We start from the raw sequence: 17,003 nt of genomic DNA, 5'->3' as shown, positions 1-17,003 counted from the left end.
CTGAGAACATCTCTTGTATCCATGGCCACAAAAAGGCTTATGGTTTACGAGTCACATTGAATTAGGTACACCTTTGGTTAAAAACAAAACAAAAAAAACAAGGTAAAAAGGACTATTTGGAAACAATCTGGGCAAAGAAAAAAATCTTTAGGGCCTTCTCCTGAAATATTGATAACAACTTTCACCCTCAACAGGTAATCTTAACTGGTATGAAACTATGTATGAAAGTTCTAAGATCTTGGTTTGTGGCCAGGCATAGTGGCTCACGCCTGTCATCCCAGCACTTTGGGAGGCTGAGGTGGAGGAGATCACTTGAGCCCAGGAGTTTGAAACCAGCCTGGGCAACATGGTGAGACCCTGTCTTTGCAAAAAAATATTTAAAAATTAGCTGGGTGTGGTAGTGCATGACTCAGCTACTTGAGAGGCTGAGGTGGGAGGATTGCTTGAGCCCAGAGGTCAAGGATGTAGTGAGCCAAGATCAAGCCACTGTACTCCAGCCTGAGTGACAGAAGGAGACCCTGTCTTAAAAAAAAATTGTTTGCAGATATGCATGTTATGTATACATGAAAATTTTCTCCCTCTGATGGTATTACCAAGTTAATTTATAAAATCCCTTAAAGGAGTTCTATTCAAATTGGCTTAGAACGACATGAGCTTTTATATAAAATATTTCTAAAACGCTCAGAAATATAGAAACTAAGCCAAATATTCAAGTTCATGTGACTTGAGTAACTCTGACAAGATTAGTCTGATATTGTTCGTTTATTAAAAACAGCTGTATAGGTTGGGCACGGTGGCTCACGCCTATAATCCCAGCACTTTGGGAGGCCAAGGAGGGCAGATCACCTGAGGTCAGGAGCTCAAGACAAGCCTGGCCAACATGGTGAAACCCCGTCTCTACAAAAATTAGCCAGGCAAGACGGCTGGTGCCTATAATCCCAGCTACTCGGGAGGCAGAGGTGGGAGAATCGCTTGAGGTGGGAGGATTGCTTGAACTCGGGAGGCGGAGGTTGCAGTGAGCTGAGATGGCACCATTGCACGCTAGCCTGGGCGACAGAGCGAGACTCCGTCTCAAAACAAAAACAAAAAAACCAGCTGCATCTTCTGAATTATTCATATTAAGTATAATCCAAGCATACATCTTTATGTAGCTGGGTTTACTAGTGAAGTAGGGTTAAAAATAGATAATAAGGGCCGGGCACGGTGGCTCAAGCCTGTAATCTCAGCACTTTGGGAGGCCGAGATGGGCGGATCACGAGGTCAGGAGATCGAGACCATCCTGGCTAACACGGTGAAACCCCGTCTCTACTAAGAAATACAAAAAATAGCCGGGCGAGGTGGCAGCGCCTGTAGTCCCAGCTACTCGGGAGGCTGAGGCCGGAGAATGGCGTGAACCCGGGAGGCGGAGCTTGCAGTGAGCTGAGATCCGGCCACTGCACTCCAGCCTGGGCTACAGAGCGAGACTCTGTCTCAAAAAAAAAAAAAAAAAATAATAATAATAATAAGGGCCGGGTACAGTGGCTCATGCCTATAATCCCAGCACTTTGGGAGGTTGAGGTCAGAGTTCGAGACCAGCCTGGATGACATGGTGAAATCCTGTCTCTACTAAAAATATAACAATTAGCTGGGTGTGGTGGCACACACCTGTAATCCCTGCTATTCGGGAGGCTAAGGTAGATGGATTGCTTGAGCATGGGAGGCAGAGGTTGTAATAAGCTGAGATCAGGCCACTGCACTCCAGCCTGGGCCACAAAGCAAGACTCCATCTTGAAAAAAAAAATGAGGGAAATTCCTTGAAATGATGACTAGCCTTATTCAGTGTTATGTATGGCATTACAGTGAGTAAGGAAGGCCACTTCCTGGCAGGCCCAGGGAACTTAAAATATATTGATTGAGAACCTGGAGAAGAGAGAAATTCACTCAAATCTAAGGATACTACAGGCAAAGTCTGATGGCAAATTTTTTTTTTCTTTTTTTTTTTTGAGACGGAGTCTTGCTGTTGCCCAGGCTGGAGTGCAATGGCGAGATCTCGGCTCACTGCAACCTCCGCCTCCTGGATTTCAAGCGATTCTCCTGCCTCAGCCTCCTGAATAGCTGGGATTATAGGTGTGAGCCACCACGCCTGGCTAATTTTGTATTTTTAGTAGAGATGGGAGTTCTCCATGTTGGTCAGGCTGGTCTTGAACTCCCGACCTCAGGTGATCCGCCCACCTTGGTCTCCCACAGTGCTAGGATTACAGGAGTGAGCCACCATACCTGGCCCTGATGGCAAATTTTTGACTTGGCTTTCTAGCCTCAAGAGGCTTTTAAAAAGTGAATCTGAGATGCTGTATTAAAAGTTCTAACAAGGTAGACTCATTCTTGCTGCCCTTATGTAAATAATCAGGCCAAATCTAGTGAGACCAGACTTATTTTGTAATTGAGAATCAAGAGAAGCACCGTATGGAGAAATGATGCTCCAGCGGAAAACTATGGTGCACGCTTGCAAGTTCTCAGTTCCTCTCATTTCCTCCAATATCTGGCTACAATGCTCCAACCTAACATTTCCAGTTTTGCTCCTGCCCCCTCAGTTGGCATGACAAAGACCTAAAACCTGCCACTTCCCCAAAGCCCGAAAGCTGACGCTGGAAGACTTGATACAAACTTCAAAGAAATCATCACAGCAGACGATGTACAAATAATCCTTGTGCCTCCTGCTGTACAGGCCGCTCAGAAAGTTCACCGGAACACCCAGTGCCATCACCAAAGACATCTAAATTGCACACTATGAAATTCACTGGCCGGCTGCCGCCACTCTCTCTCTACCATGAAAAGATACTTCAAGCCAACATCTAGGAATCTTCTCAACTAAATGTTCTCTTGACTGAAAAAATAGAGTTTAGGCCAGACACGGTGGCTCATGCCTGTAATCCCAGCAGTTTGGGAGGCCAAGGCGGGCGGATCACGAGGTCAGGAGCTTGAGACCATCCTGGCTAACACGGTGAAACACTCTCTCTCCTAAAAATACAAAAATTTAGCTGGGCGTGGTGCCACACACCTGTAGTCCCAGCTACTCGGGAGGCTGAGGCAGGAGAATTGCTTGAACCTGGGAGGTGGAGGTTGCAGTGAGCCGAGATTGTGCCACTGAACTGCAGCCTGGGTGACCGAGACTCCATCTCAAAAACAAAACAAACAAAAAACAACAAAAAACCCCAGAGTTTATGGTTTGTTCAAACCACTGAACTTCACGTTTGTTGACATAGAAAGGCCCCTTATTAACAGGCTGACTTAGGTAGTCACCCTACTCCCACCTCCACCACTACCTTCTGAAATGAGACACAACTGTTTACCTGGAGTGATCTAGTCACAGCACTGACAGAAGGATTCATGCAGCATGAGACAATCTACCAACTATGTTTCTGGACTGTAAAACTTCCTGGGGAAAGTTTCAGACGGGGGAATGCTGGGGTCCAGAACACCACCATTCCAAATATGGCTCAGCCTCTCAAAGTGCTGGGATTACAGGCACGAGCCACTGTGCCTGGCCCACAACTGCAAGCTTTCTAAAGGAACTGCTGCTCAAAGAGGGGTTCCAGGGCCTATCTCCCTGTCACCAGGTTGTGGCTGGAAGAAAAAGTTCTCCTGGTAGCATTGAGTTTTCTCAAGCAGGAACCTACAGAGGCTGCAGTCATCATCCCTCTGCAGGGGCTAATGAAATCAGGAAGCTTCTGGAAGTTTCTCTCTAGGACAGAGCCTGGCACATTCAGGTGATGGAGCATTGTCCATCTTGCCTGCCCTGGGCCCGGCTGGTGGGAGGATGCTGAACGGAGTGCCTCCTTCTCTGTCGCCACCAGATAGCTACCTCTACACACATGATCAAATTTGTCTCCATGAGGCTCAGCCTGGCTCTGAACTCTCCCAGGCTTCCCATCCACTAGCCAAAGTCAGTCAGCCCTCAACATCTTTCATAGTCTTCCAGGCTGTAGGAGAGACCTTCTCCATCTCAGACAGGGCCTGGCATCTGGCAAGCACTTAGCAGCACTGCTGAGTAAATGGGTGTACACTTGCCTTTGAGGGGAGTTTGGCGTCCAGTGACCTTGGAGGGATACCTTGTGATTGAAATCAATCTCCAGCCCCCTGCCCTCCCCAGAGGTCAGGCTGGTCTCCCGTGTCTCAAAGCCTGCACCCTCTAACTGTGTAATTGACCTTTCTGGAGTGGCCACCCCCTGAGTCACCATAAACTATCAGGGCCCCCAAAAAGTAACACAGATAATTCCTGTCCCTTGGGAAACTCCAAGGTTCAGAAGTCACCCCCCAGGGGCCGGGACAAAGGCCAGGCTGCCCTTTGGGTAAAGGTGATTCTTGAATACGTGAATACCCAGTGGGGTAGAAATATATATATATTTTTTGAGACGGAGTTTCGCTCTTGTTGCCCAGGCTAGAGTGTAATGGCGCAATCTTGGCTCACCACAACCTCTGCCTCCCAGGTTCAAGCAATTCTGCTGCCTCAGCCTCCCAAGTAGCTGGGATTACAGGCATGCACCACCACGCCCAGCTAATTTTATATTTTTATAGAGACGGGGTTTCTCCATGTTGAGGCTGGTCTCGAACTCCTGACCTCAGGTGATCCGCCTGCCTCAGCCTCCCAAAGTGCTGAGATAACAGGTGTGAGCCACTGCGCCCGGCCAGAAACACTGATTTTAAGATTCAAGATTTGTCTTTAAAATATCTTAACCCAGCTGCTTTAGAATTAACACCAAAACCAGGTTTCCCCCTTTGACTGATAGTGCTCCAAGAAGAAAGGTGGGGGCCGGAGGTAGTCCCATTTGAAAAGACGGTGTTTGATGACTGAGATGAAGGCCTGACTGGTTTTATGGTGCTTTGGAGGCATCACTTTCCTTAGCATTCGCCAGTATTTTGAGATACTATTATGGAGTTGTTCACGAGTCATCTGTGCTCAGCCACACTGAGCATGTGACCGATCACAAAGCATCTGTAGGATCAGATCCTATAGCTGCTCAGTTCCTATCACATATGCCTGGCATCCTACAATGACTGGGGGAGAAATGCCGAGAGCCCCTTTCTAGATGAGAGAGCTGAGGGTTTGGGGGCTGGGAGGTGGTATAGGCAGGACTTTGACCAGGATGATGAGCCCCAGATCTAGAAAGCCCCCCATCACCCTGCCTCCTGGCCAAGCTGCGCCTGAGAGACCGGCCTGGACAACCTTGACCGACCGCACCTGCTCTGCCTTTGGACAGTGTGGCCTGGCTGTCCACGGTGGGGCAGCCCCAACGACCCCCTCTTGCCCTGCAGTGCCAGGTGGCAACAGAATGAGGGTGGGTACACGCCACCTAGGCCACCCCAGAGCCTGACCCTGGGCCAGTAGCTGGGGGACAGCATCTGAGGACCAAGCCCCCCAACTCCCGCCCCGGGGCAGCTACGCACAAGTGATCCCGAGAATCTGCTCATAGGCCTGGAAGGTCAGAAGCGGCTGCGGCAGCTCTCGCAGGAAGGTCTTCAGGATCACCGCAGGGATGTGAATGTCCCCGTAGTCGTCAAAGTTCACGGGCTTCCCTGCACACAGAACATGGCACTGCTGAGGTCTGCACCCCGGCCTGGGCACTGCGGCTATAGAACGAGCTCTGAGACAGGGCGTGAGATGTCCGGATGGGAAGTGCTTGATGCTGGAGCCATGTGTCCTGGGGATGATGCTGTCCCCACCTACCAATGGGGTGCTCTGGCCCCATCAGCCCCTACACCACCCTCACTGCCTCCTCCTGGGCTCCCAGTGGAGGATGGGGTGGGCTGCTGGCTTCTCTGTGGTGTGCTGTTGCTCCCAGCTACAATGCCAGCTCTCTGAGGTCAGGGCCATGGCAGAGATGACACTGCAGGCCCCGGGCCTGAGACAGGCAGTCCTGAGCTCGGCCCAGTGCAGACCCAATGCTCCATTTTTGTGTGATGCACAACTGGTCGCGGGAGCGAGTGGGATCGAGGGCAAGTCTTGTCAGCGGCTTCGTTAGTATCAGTGTGATGCGTCCTCAGCTCAGAGGCTACTGCCCCTGCCCGCAGGTTACACATGGCAGTTAAGGAAGCCGTGCTGAGCCAGTTTGGGGGAGCTGCCAGATAAAAAACCAGCTGCCCTGCACTGCAGGGTGTCTCCTGAAAGCACGTGCCCACCTGGTGCGGATGGAGAGCCCCTAAAGGCAAAATGGCATCGTGCGGCCACCATGTCCCAGCAGGGTTGGGGGTCTGGACCAAGGGTCCTACTCTGGACTACCAGTGGGCCCCTCGATGGCTCCTGGGCAGCTGCCCCCACCCTGAGTGTTTTCTGGGAGTTGGATGGGTTGTGGGGGCGGTGCTTCCCTGCCTCTGCTCTGAGGCCCAGGAGCACTGTGCTCGCTGGCCAGGCAGCTCGGGGCTCAGGACTGCGGGACAGCCTCACCTTGGTTGTAGAGCCTCTGGATCTCGCGGACGGTCTGCACGCTGGCGGATCTCCGGAACAGGCCCTCGGTGCGCAGGCCTGCAGGAGAGGAGCTTCCAGGCGTCTCACAGGTCCCAGCCCACTGGGCTTCCAGGACGTTATATGACACCCCCTTGCCCACGGCATCACCCACCTGTGGCTGGCCTCCACAAATTCATTTGTTCCTCAGATCTTTCCCATATTCCCCAACCCGCCCGATTTCCCACCTCTGTGGTCCGTGGAAAGGGAAAGCAGAAACAGATTCTAAACTCAGACAGACCTAGGCTCTAGTCCAGCTCTGCCTACCAGCTGTGTGACCTCAGAGAAAACACTCAGCCTCTCTGAGCCTATCTGCCTTGTTTGTCTACAGAGTAAGGCCATGAGCTCCTGCCTCAAGGGCTGCAGAGAGGACTGGACACGCTGATGCCCAGCACGTGCCTGGCACCCGGGAGGCCTCCAGACACGTGGCTTCCCACAAGGGCTAGGCCTGAGCTGTCCAGCACAGCAGCCAGTAGCTGCACATGGGGATTGAACTAATTAAAATTAAATAAAATTAAAAATCTAGTCACTCAGTTGCATGAACCTCATATGACCTGCCCTATTGGGCTACTGCCACAGGGGCTGGTGGCTGCTGTTTAGACAGTGAAGATACAGATGACGTCCAAGTTCGATTAGGCGATTCTGCTAAAGAGGTGATTGTAATCAAAGAAGAAAACTTGTCTCCATGGCTGGTTTATAAAGAGTTTTCAGCACTTGTAACTGGCTTATGAAAGCAGCCCTGGGGCGGAGGGAAGGGTTTCCTCCGGCCAGGCCCCTGCTGGCTCCAGAGCCAGGAAGAGAAACAGGCCTGAGCCTACCCTTGGGCCTGCAGTGGATGACAGGGGTACCCCGGAACACCAGGACCTAGGACTGTGGCCCAGGCATCTGGAGGTGCAAGTCTTCTTGGGACTTGCAAGGCCTGACCTCCCCTTCTCCTCTCAGCTTCCTCCAAGCCCCACACGCTCCTGCACTCCCACAGCCATGGGCCTCTGCACCTGCTCTCCTCTCTGGGGCCTGTCCCCCGGCATGGCCAGCTTCTCCCCGTCCTCAGACCTCAGCTCTACTGCCCTCCCTCAGGGAAGCCCCCCAACAAGGTCAAACCCCCTAACAGGGACCCCGGTCTGGCAGGGCCTCCTCCCTGACGGAGTCAGCATCTGGGTAGCTCTTGGCGGAACAGCTGCTTCTTCCACGTCCCATGTGCTCACTTTCATATCCCCAGAGTCAGGCACGAGGGAGGCACCCAGCAAATGTCTCCTGAGTAAGGGACTGAATGATGGGGCGCGTGAAGAAGGCAGTTCTGTCCGGGAGAGGGGTAGAACTGGAGAGGGCTTACAGAAAGCAGGACCTAACCGGCAGAGGGCAAGGAGGGGCCGTCCAGGCCAGGGACAGGCGGGCCCCTTGGGGGTCCCAGTGTGGGGTGTCCCCCGTACCTGCTCACCTGCCAGCCGAGCATCGTGACTCAGGGAAATACTGGGGCCACAAGGTCTGGGGTGTGAGGGAGATGGCCCCCCATGTCCCCACCCAGCACACCTGCTCACTGATGCCATCCCCGTGTGCACAGACTCTTGTGCCAAAGCGCATTTCCTGGGCACCCTGTCCTACAGGTGAGGATGGGCTCTCCAGGCCCCGCCTGTCTGAAGCAGGTTTTTCAAAGACCACCCACCGGGCCGGCTCCAAAGAGGAAACCAGCCCACTCGCAACCAGAAGGTGCAGGGCCGAGGCGGTGCTTTCAGAGCCACTGCATGGGAACTCCCCGCCGGATGGAACATGAGACACGGACCACAGGGTGGTGGGGTCTCGGGGCCCACGGTGCTGCGTCCGTGGCAGAGCTGGGGTCTGCTTTAGGGGCTTTGGCCATGTTGGGGGAATTCCCTGAGGAAGCAACCATTGAGCTGAGCTCTGGAGGCTGGAGGGAGCCAGCCCTGCCTGGGTGGTGGCGATGCGGGAGGCGCTCACTTCCTGTCTGACACCCACACAGCTGCACTGCAGCACCCAGGCTGGAGACCACCTGGCCCACCGAGCACACCTGCACCCCTGGTGCCAGATAAGCCTCCCTGGTGCCTGCTCCTCCGTGGGAACCTCTTTACTCCCATTAAGGTAGGAAAGCAGCCTCCACACACCTTCTCCACGGACCTCAGTTCTAGCCTCAGGAGCTGTGGAGAGCCCACAAGGCTCACCCGACTCCAAGTTCCTGACTGCACCCATCCCATTGGCAATGGTGTCTGCAAATCAAAGTTGATCCCATCAGAGGAGCCCCCATTTCCATAGGGCTTCCTACAAACCAGCACTACCCGAAGTACTTTGCAGCACTGTCTCATTTAGGGGTCACAACAATCCTGCAAGTCAGGTACTGTTTGTTATTAACCTTACTGGACAGACAAGGGAATGGAGGCCCAGAGAGGGTGAGTAACTGGCCCCAGGTCACACAGCTAGTACACAGGGGAGACAGGATTCAAACCCAGACCATCCAAGACCAGAGCCCAGACCTGGAGCCACTGTGCTTGAGCCCCTCCCTTCCTGGTCACACCCCCTGGCTTATGGGTGCTCAGGATCCAAGACAAACCACCCAGAGAGGTGCACCCAGCAGCCCTCACGTCACCCAGCTGGAGCCGGCCCTGTCTCACCTTTCTCTCTCAGGTACGTCACTGTGAACCTCAGCACGGGGGGGATGAGTTCGCCTTGATTTTTGTCTTTGAGGCTGAGAAAAGAGGAAAGAAAGGGGCAGTTTTTACCTGAGTTTGATGGGTGATCATAATGCGAAGAGGCGCTGGTCCTCTCCACACCCCTGTGAAAACACAGGACCCAGGCACCATCCAGGAAGACAGAGGCAGGCTCTGCCCTCAGGAAGCAGAAAGTCTGGAGGCCAAATAATAAAATGATAGTGCAGCATTTGAGAACTCCACGAGAGGGATATTTATGATACAGGGAAGACCTGGGGGTTGGGGAGGGCTTCCCCAGGGGGCAACTTCAGAGCTGGGTTCTGAGGGATGAGTAGGAGCCTGCCAGAGGACAAAAGAGAGAAGGGCATTCTACACAGGTGAGCCATACTGAGAAGTCCCAGCAGTATGAGATGGCTTGGCTGTGAGGGTAGAACATGAAGCCCAGGACTGGATGCCGATTCAGTTAAAAAACATGGTTGACAAAAACCCAGTATGTTATCTGGGTTAACCTGTCTCTTACTGTGCTATTTTGAGACAGAGATTCACATAAAGAAATGTTGGGCCGGGCGCGGTGGCTCAAGCCTGTAATCCCAGCACTTTGGGAGGCCGAGGCGGGCAGATCACAAGGTCAGGAGATCGAGACCACAGTGAAACCCCGTCTCTACTAAAAATACAAAAAATTAGCCAGGCACGGTGGCGGGCGCCTGTAGTCCCAGCTACTCAGGAGGCTGAGGCAGGAGAATGGCGGGAACCCGGGAGGCGGAGCTTGCAGTGAGCCGAGATCGCGCCACTGCACTCCAGCCTGGGCAACAGCGTGAGACTCCGTCTCAAAAAAAAAAAAAAAAAAAGAGAAATGTTGGCCAGGCACAGTGGCACACACCTGTAATCCCAGCACTTTGGGAGGCCAAGGCAGATGGATCAGTTGAGCCCAGGAGTTCAAGACTAGCCTGGCCAACATGGTGAAATCCTGTCTCTACCAAAAATACAAAAATTAGCCGGGCCTGATGGTGTACACCTGTAATCTCAGCCACTCTCCAGGCTGAGGCAGGGGACTCACTTGAACCCATGAGGTGAAGGTTGCAGTGAGCTGAGATCGCGCCACTGCACTCCAGCCTGGGCAATAGAGCAAGACTCATCTCAAAAAAATAAAATAAAATAGGCCGGGTGCGGTGGCTCACACCTGTAATCCCAGCACTTTGGGAGGCCGAGGCGGGTGGATCACTTGAGGAGTCAGGAATTCGAGATCAGCCTGGCCAACATGATGAAACCCTGTCTCTACTAAAAATACAAAACTTAGGTGAGCATGGTGGTGGGCACCTGTAGTTCCAGCTACTTGGGAGGCTGAGGCAGGAGGATTGCTTGAACCCGGGAGGCGGAAACTGCAGTGAGCTGAGATCGTGCCACTGCACTCCAGCCTGGGCAACAGAGCAAGACGTTGTCTCAAAATAAAAAAAAAAGAAAAAACCAATTTACAGATGAGGAAACTGAGGCTCAGGACATGGACAGAACCTGCCCAGGGTCCCACAGTGTGAAGAATCATCACTGGTCACCGTGGTGGGCAGAATAATGGCCCCCAAAGAAATCCATGTCCTAATCCTGAGCACTTATGACAACCTATGGCAAAAGGGATTCTGTAGGTATAATTAAATTGAGGATCTTGTTTTTTATCTTTTTATTTACTTATTTTTTGAGGCAGGGTTTCCCTATGTTGCCCAGGCACCTCCCTGGGATTATATGTGTGTGTCACCATGCTCAGGTAAACTGAGGCTCCAGAGATGGGAGACTGACCAGGACTATATGGGGAGGCTCGATCCTATGGTTGGAATGTTTAGGCCCCGTCAAATTTCCTAAGCTGAAATTGTAACCCCCAAAGTGATGGCATTAGGAGGTGGGCCTGTGTGAGGGGACTGGGTCACTGAGAATGTGATTAGTGCTCCTTTATTTTTAATTTTTTTTTTTTTTTTGAGATGGAGTCTTGCTCTGTCACCCAGGCTGGAGTGCAGTGGCGCGATCTCTGCTCACTGCAACCTCTGCCTCCTGGGTTCACGCCATACTCCTGCCTCAGCCTCCTGAGTAGCTGGGACTACAGGCACCGCCACCATGCCTGGCTAATTTTTTGTATTTTTAGTAGAGACGGGGTTTCATCGTGTTAGTCAGGGTGGTCTCGATCTCTTAACCTCGTGATCCACCTGCCTCTGCCTCCCAAAGTGCCAGATTACAGGCGTGATCCACCGTGCCCGGCCTAGCGCGCTTTTAAAAGCAACCCCAGAGAGCTTCCCCTTTCTCCACATGAGGACGCGGCTAGGAGGCACCATCTATGAACCAACAAGCAGGTCCTCATCCTACACCGAATCCTCAGCATGAAAAGGGATGTGCCGGCTTCCTTGAGCGGCGAGCCAACAGCACTGACGAAAATCATTCCAACCAGGCCACACAGAGGCGGTCCACGTCACAGCTGAACAAATGGGCCCAGCGAGCTACAGTTACTTGCCCGAATCTGGTGGCACACAGACTTCCCAGCCTCCAGCTCATAAATCTCTGTTGTTTATAAGCCACTCCATTTATGGTACTTTGTCATAGCAACCGGAACAGATTAAGATACCTGACAGAATCACAAAGATCCTTGCAGAGGATCTTGTGAGCAGAAAGGAGAGGGGATGTAACAAGGGAAGCTGGGCCAGAGTGATGTGCTAAGAAAAAGATGGAAGGGAGGGCCGGGAGCCAAGGAGCATAGGCGCCTCTGGAAACTGGAAGACAAACAGATACCCTCCAGAGCCTCCAGAAAAAATGCAGCCCTGCCGAGATTCTGATTTCAGGACTTGCGACCTCTGGAATCACAAGAAAATAAATATGTGTTGCTTTAAGCCACTTTGACAGCAGTCACAGGTCCCCAGGACCCTGTCTGGATCAACAGAATTTGACAGAAGCAACGGTTTAGTTTCTGGGCCAGGTCCTTCTCTCCCATCCTAAAGAGCCTGACTCTTCCCACCTGTGATCTCGGGAACCTTTACGCTGGAAGCCCCGAGCTGCCCTGGACGAAACGCAGCTATCCTGGAAACGTCACGCCGGGGACACTGCGGGCAGGTGCTCCGGCCAACAGTCCCCACTGAGGTCAGAGGTGCAGGATCATGAGGCATGTCTTGGATGATCCTGGCCAGCCACCAACTGGACACCACCACGTGCCCTCTGCCAACGCCCCACGGGCAAACTCACCTGGCTGAGTTCTGCCCAAATTCCACAAACACCAGGAGCCATGTAACGTGGTTGCTGTTGGAAACTGCTAAGTCCTGGGAATCTGTGAAGCGGTAACAGGTAACGGAAGACTCGGTCATGATGGAAAGAGCCCGACTGAAACCCACCGGGCTGAGAGTGAAGGCTTTCCTCCACGTGTGTATCGTCTGCCTCATTTCCACCATCATTTCATGAGCCCAAGTTAGAGATCAGAGGACGACACTGGGAGAGGCCAGGTGACCAGCTCAAGGTCCCGTAACCGAGGGCTGGCCCGGGGAGGCCAGCCCGGCCTGGGCTTCCATCTCTGCTCCTCCTGCTGCGCTCCACGGCCCCCTGCGAACGTCTCTCTGTCGGAAGATTTTCAGGTGAACATGGTATCGAGTGTGCTTTAGCTTTATTCCAAGATTTACAGAAGAATCCGCTGATCCACTTAAATGGTGATTAAAACTCTGTCCACAGCCATAAGGCTTCTGCATATCCTAATCTCGATGGATGGTTTGGTTTCACGGCGATTTCACTTTTGCTGAAGCTTCACACTGGGGACACTGAGCAGCAATCCACAGCTCCCCGAGGTGCCGGGGGACCTGGTGTGGCCTTCAGGAGGTCCTGCTGCTGCAGGAATACAGACCTGGCGCCCCGCCTCTTTCCCATCTTGGTTTCCACTCTGAGAGGGCAAAGGTGTCCTGGAGCCCACAGAGACAGTGTCCCTGGGGAGGGAGGAATGTGGCGGCAGGTCCTTTTCTCCCAGGATGCGCCAAAGTTACAGGCTGTTTTCCTCCCCTCTGCCTCCTTAAGGAGCCAGACAGACCCTTCCAAGCCCTGGCCCTCCCTGCCCTTAGGAGCTAAATCACCACTGGCCAGTTTCCTTATCCTCTCCAGCCTCAGTTTCTCAAATGGAAAGCAGAGATGCTGGCGCGCTCTCTCTCCAGGGTCTGCAAATATTAAACGGCAAGGGAGGTACAGGCTTTGCTGAGCTACAAGTCAACGGCACTGACGAAAATCATCCCAACGCCAGGGGCTGAGCAGCCTCCCAGGCCACACACAGGCGGTCCGTGTCACAGCTGAACCAATGGGCCCAGTGAGCTACAGGGACTCCGGGTTCACGCAGCTGGAGAGCCTGCATCCACTGATTCCAAAGCCCTGGCTGGCTACTGTTCCCAGGGAGGGGGCCTCACTGAGTCCTGCTGAACAGGCGGGACAATGCAGAGTTATGAGGAGAACGAGTTCCTGAAAGATCCCTTTGCCTACTGCTCTGTCTCTGCACTGTCCTTTAAAAGCAGACTCTCAGGCGGAGAATGGTGGCTCACGTCTACAATCCCGCACTTTGGGAGGCTGGGGTGGGTGGATCACTTGAGGTCAGGAATTCCAGACCAGCCTGGGCACTATGGAGAAACCCTGTTTCTTTTTTTTTTTTTTTTTGAGACGGAGTCTTGCTCTGTAGCCCAGGCTGGAGTGCAGTGGCCGGATCTCAGCTCACTGCAAGCTCCGCCTCCCGGGTTCACGCCATTCTCCGGCCTCAGCCTCCCGAGTAGCTGGGACTACAGGCGCCCGCCACCTCGCCCGGCTAGTTTTTTGTATTTCTTAGTAGAGACGGGGTTTCACCGTGTTATCCAGGATGGTCTCGATCTCCTGACCTCGTGATCCACCCGTCTCGGCCTCCCAAAGTGCTGGGATTACAGGCTTGAGCCACCGTGCCCGGCCGAGAAACCCTGTTTCTACTACAAATACAAAAATTAAGGCCGGGCATGGTGGCTCACACCTGCAGTCCCAGTACTTTGGGAGGCCGACGCAGCAGATCACGAGGTCAGGAGTTTGAGACCAGCCTGACCAACATGGTGAAACCCCATCTCTGCTAAAAATGCAAAAATTAGCCAGGTATGGTGGCACGTGGCACATGCCTGTAATCCCAGCTACTCAGGAGGCTGAGGCAGGAGAATTGCTTGAACCCAGGAGGCGGAGGTTGCAGTGAGCCAAGATCGTGCCATCACACTCCAGCCTGGATGACAGAGCAAGACTCTGTCTCAAAAAAAAAAAAAAAATTAGCCAGGCATGGTGGCGCACTCCTGTAATCCCAGCTACTTGGGATGCTGAGGCAAGAGAATCATTTGAACCTGGGAGGTGGAGGTTGCAGTGAGCTGAGACTGCGTCACTGCACTCCAGCCTGGGAGACAGAGCAAGTCCCCATCTCAAAATAAATAAATAAATAATAAAAGACTCTCAGAGCAGGAAGAGACTCTGAGATTATCCAGCCCAACCTCTTCAGGCAGATGAGAAAACTGAGGTCTCCAAAGAGAGACTTGCCCAGAGCTGCCATGCTCCCAGCCAAGCGTGTTTTCCGCTGCATTTGAGGAACACCCATATCTACTCTGAGGCTCTCACAGTTAGCGGAACAACAGGGCCCCGGCATAAAATGACTACTCTCCATAGAGCAGCAACCCACAGTTTGGGTTTCTCCTCCCCTGCCCATCCCCTACTTGCTGGCTCAGAGAGAGGCTTGTTCAATGGACTGACAGAGTCAGTGCTGTGCATAACAATGACCCCAGGGGACTCTGGTTGGCAGATGTGCTGTTTCCTGGCTGGGCGGGGATGCCCAGGGCGGGGGTGAATCGTATCATACCACGTTCATCTCGTGCATCTCAATGTGTGCATGCCAGGGTCAGGTCTCAGCAAGGATGCACAAACTGCATTAAACCCACACCATGAACTAAAGTTCTAAGATGCATGCTGGGCAGGAGGACCCAGGAGCACAGTGCACAATTCACTGGTCAGCACAGTGTGCTCTGCGGCCAATCACTCCCACCTGGCTTTTCAACATTTGTCCACCCACTGGAGGGCATCGGGGATTCTCAGCACATAATTCTTGCTTGTACCCTTCCCCTCGGGAGATGTGCTTAGAGTAATTCAGAGCATGTTTTTTCTCTGGTTTTGCATGCAAGGAATGCACAAGTAAGGAGAAATTGTGACTTTTTAAAAACAGTAGGGGGGCCGGGCGCGGTGGCTCAAGCCTGTAATCCCAGCACTTTGGGAGGCCGAGACGGGCGGATCACGAGGTCAGGAGATCGAGACCATCCTGGCTAACACAATGAAACCCCGTCTCCACTAAAAATACAAAAAAATTAGCCGGGCGTGGTGGCGGCGCCTGTAGTCCCAGCTACTCGGGAGGCTGAGGCAGGAGAATGGCGGGAACCCGGGAGGCGGAGCTTGCAGTGAGCCGAGATCGCGCCACTGCACTCCAGCCTGGGCGACAGAGCGAGACTCCGCCTCAAAAAAAAAAAAAAAAAAAAAAAACAAACAGTAGGGGCTGGGTGCAGTGGATCATTCCTGTAATCTCAGCACTTTGGGGGAGGTCAATGTGGGTGGATCACCTGAGGTCAGGAATTCAACCAGCCTGGCCAATATGGTGAAACCCCATCTCTACCAAAAATACAAAAATTAGCCAGGTATGATGGCACGCACCTGTAGTCCCAGCTACTCAGGAGGCGGGGGCAGGAGAATTGCTTGAACCAGGGAGGTGGATGTTGCAGTGAGCTGAGATCGTGCCATTGCACTCCAACGTGGGTGACAGAGTGAGACTGTCTCAAAACAAACAAACGAAAGAAAGAAAAAGAAGGAAGGAAGGAAGGAAAGAAAGAAAGAAAAGAAAGAAAAGGGAAGGGGGAGGGAGGAATGGCAACCTGAAATTACAGTGATAGCGGGGAGTGCTGAGCAGGCCTGCCTCAGTTGGGCACCCAGGCTTTTCCCAACCCTCTTAGATGGTCATGCATCTTTTTTTTTTTTTCTTTTGAGACGGAGTCTCGCTGTGTCTCCCAGGCTGGAGTGCAGTGGCGCGATCTCGGCTCACTGCCAGCTCCGCCTCCCGGGTTCGCGCCATTCTCCCGCCTCAGCCTCCGAGTAGCTGGAACTACAGGCGCCCACCACCACGCCCGGCTAGTTTTTTGTATTTTTAGTAGAGACGGGGTTTCACCGTGTTAGCCAGGATGGTCTCGATCTCCTGACCTCGTGATCCACCCGCCTCGGCCTCCCAAAGTGCTGGGATTACAGGCGTGAGCCACCGTGCCCGGCCTGAGCATCTTCTAAATGTAACATCTCCCCTCCCAATATTTGAAATGGGATGAATGGCTGCAGCTTGCGTCACTGACCTGCAAAGTTCTCAGTCAGAGTCAGCCAGGGAGGTCCTGGATGGCCACGGAAACGGGCAGTGCATGTGAACGATCACAGTGACCGCTGTGTACTGAGGACCTACTGTGTACTGAGGACCTACTGTGTACTGAGGACCTACTGTGCACCACATGCAATACTAAAGCCCACTCACTGCATCACTGTGCCCCCCTTTTTATAGAGGACAAAACTGAGGCTCAGGAAAATTATCGTGTCTGGAGTCACACAGCCTAGGGTTGGCTACAGCCAGGGTTCAAATTAAAATCTGACTTCAAAGTCCTCATTATACCTGGGTTCAAAAGACAAGCAGTGTGGCACACACCCGTAATTCCAGGGACTCAGGAGGCTGAGGCAGGAACATTACTTGGCCCCAAGAGTTTGAAAGAGCCTCGGCAACATAGTGAGATCCTGTCTCAAAAAAAAAAAAAAAAAAAAAAAAAAAAAGGTACAGATCACAGTCTTGTATTTAGAGTTAG

The 17,003-nt window shown here is 52.8% G+C and overlaps 1 protein-coding gene across 4 annotated transcripts in view; it reads right to left on the bottom strand.

Moving 5' to 3' along the window:
• Positions 1-17,003, bottom strand: part of LOC105464298 (Rho GTPase activating protein 8) — a 99,507-nt gene that overhangs the window by 10,762 nt on the left and 71,742 nt on the right. For all 4 annotated transcript variants that reach the window (XR_011614204.1, XM_071080729.1, XM_071080727.1 and 1 more), the window contains 3 exons: positions 9,103-9,176; positions 6,422-6,499; positions 5,425-5,553 (listed from right to left, as the gene is read on the bottom strand). Coding sequence is in view for 3 of the 4 variants with exons in the window: in XM_071080729.1 (XP_070936830.1) it covers positions 5,425-5,553; positions 6,422-6,499; positions 9,103-9,176 (281 nt within the window). In the remaining variant the exon portion in view is untranslated. The remainder of the gene's footprint in view (positions 1-5,424; positions 5,554-6,421; positions 6,500-9,102; positions 9,177-17,003) is intronic.

Source organism: Macaca nemestrina, chromosome 15, assembly GCF_043159975.1.
Source record: "Macaca nemestrina isolate mMacNem1 chromosome 15, mMacNem.hap1, whole genome shotgun sequence".
NCBI lineage: Eukaryota > Metazoa > Chordata > Mammalia > Primates > Cercopithecidae > Macaca > Macaca nemestrina.
Note: the sequence above shows the minus strand (reverse complement) of the source record. Positions and strands in the feature narration are given on the sequence as shown.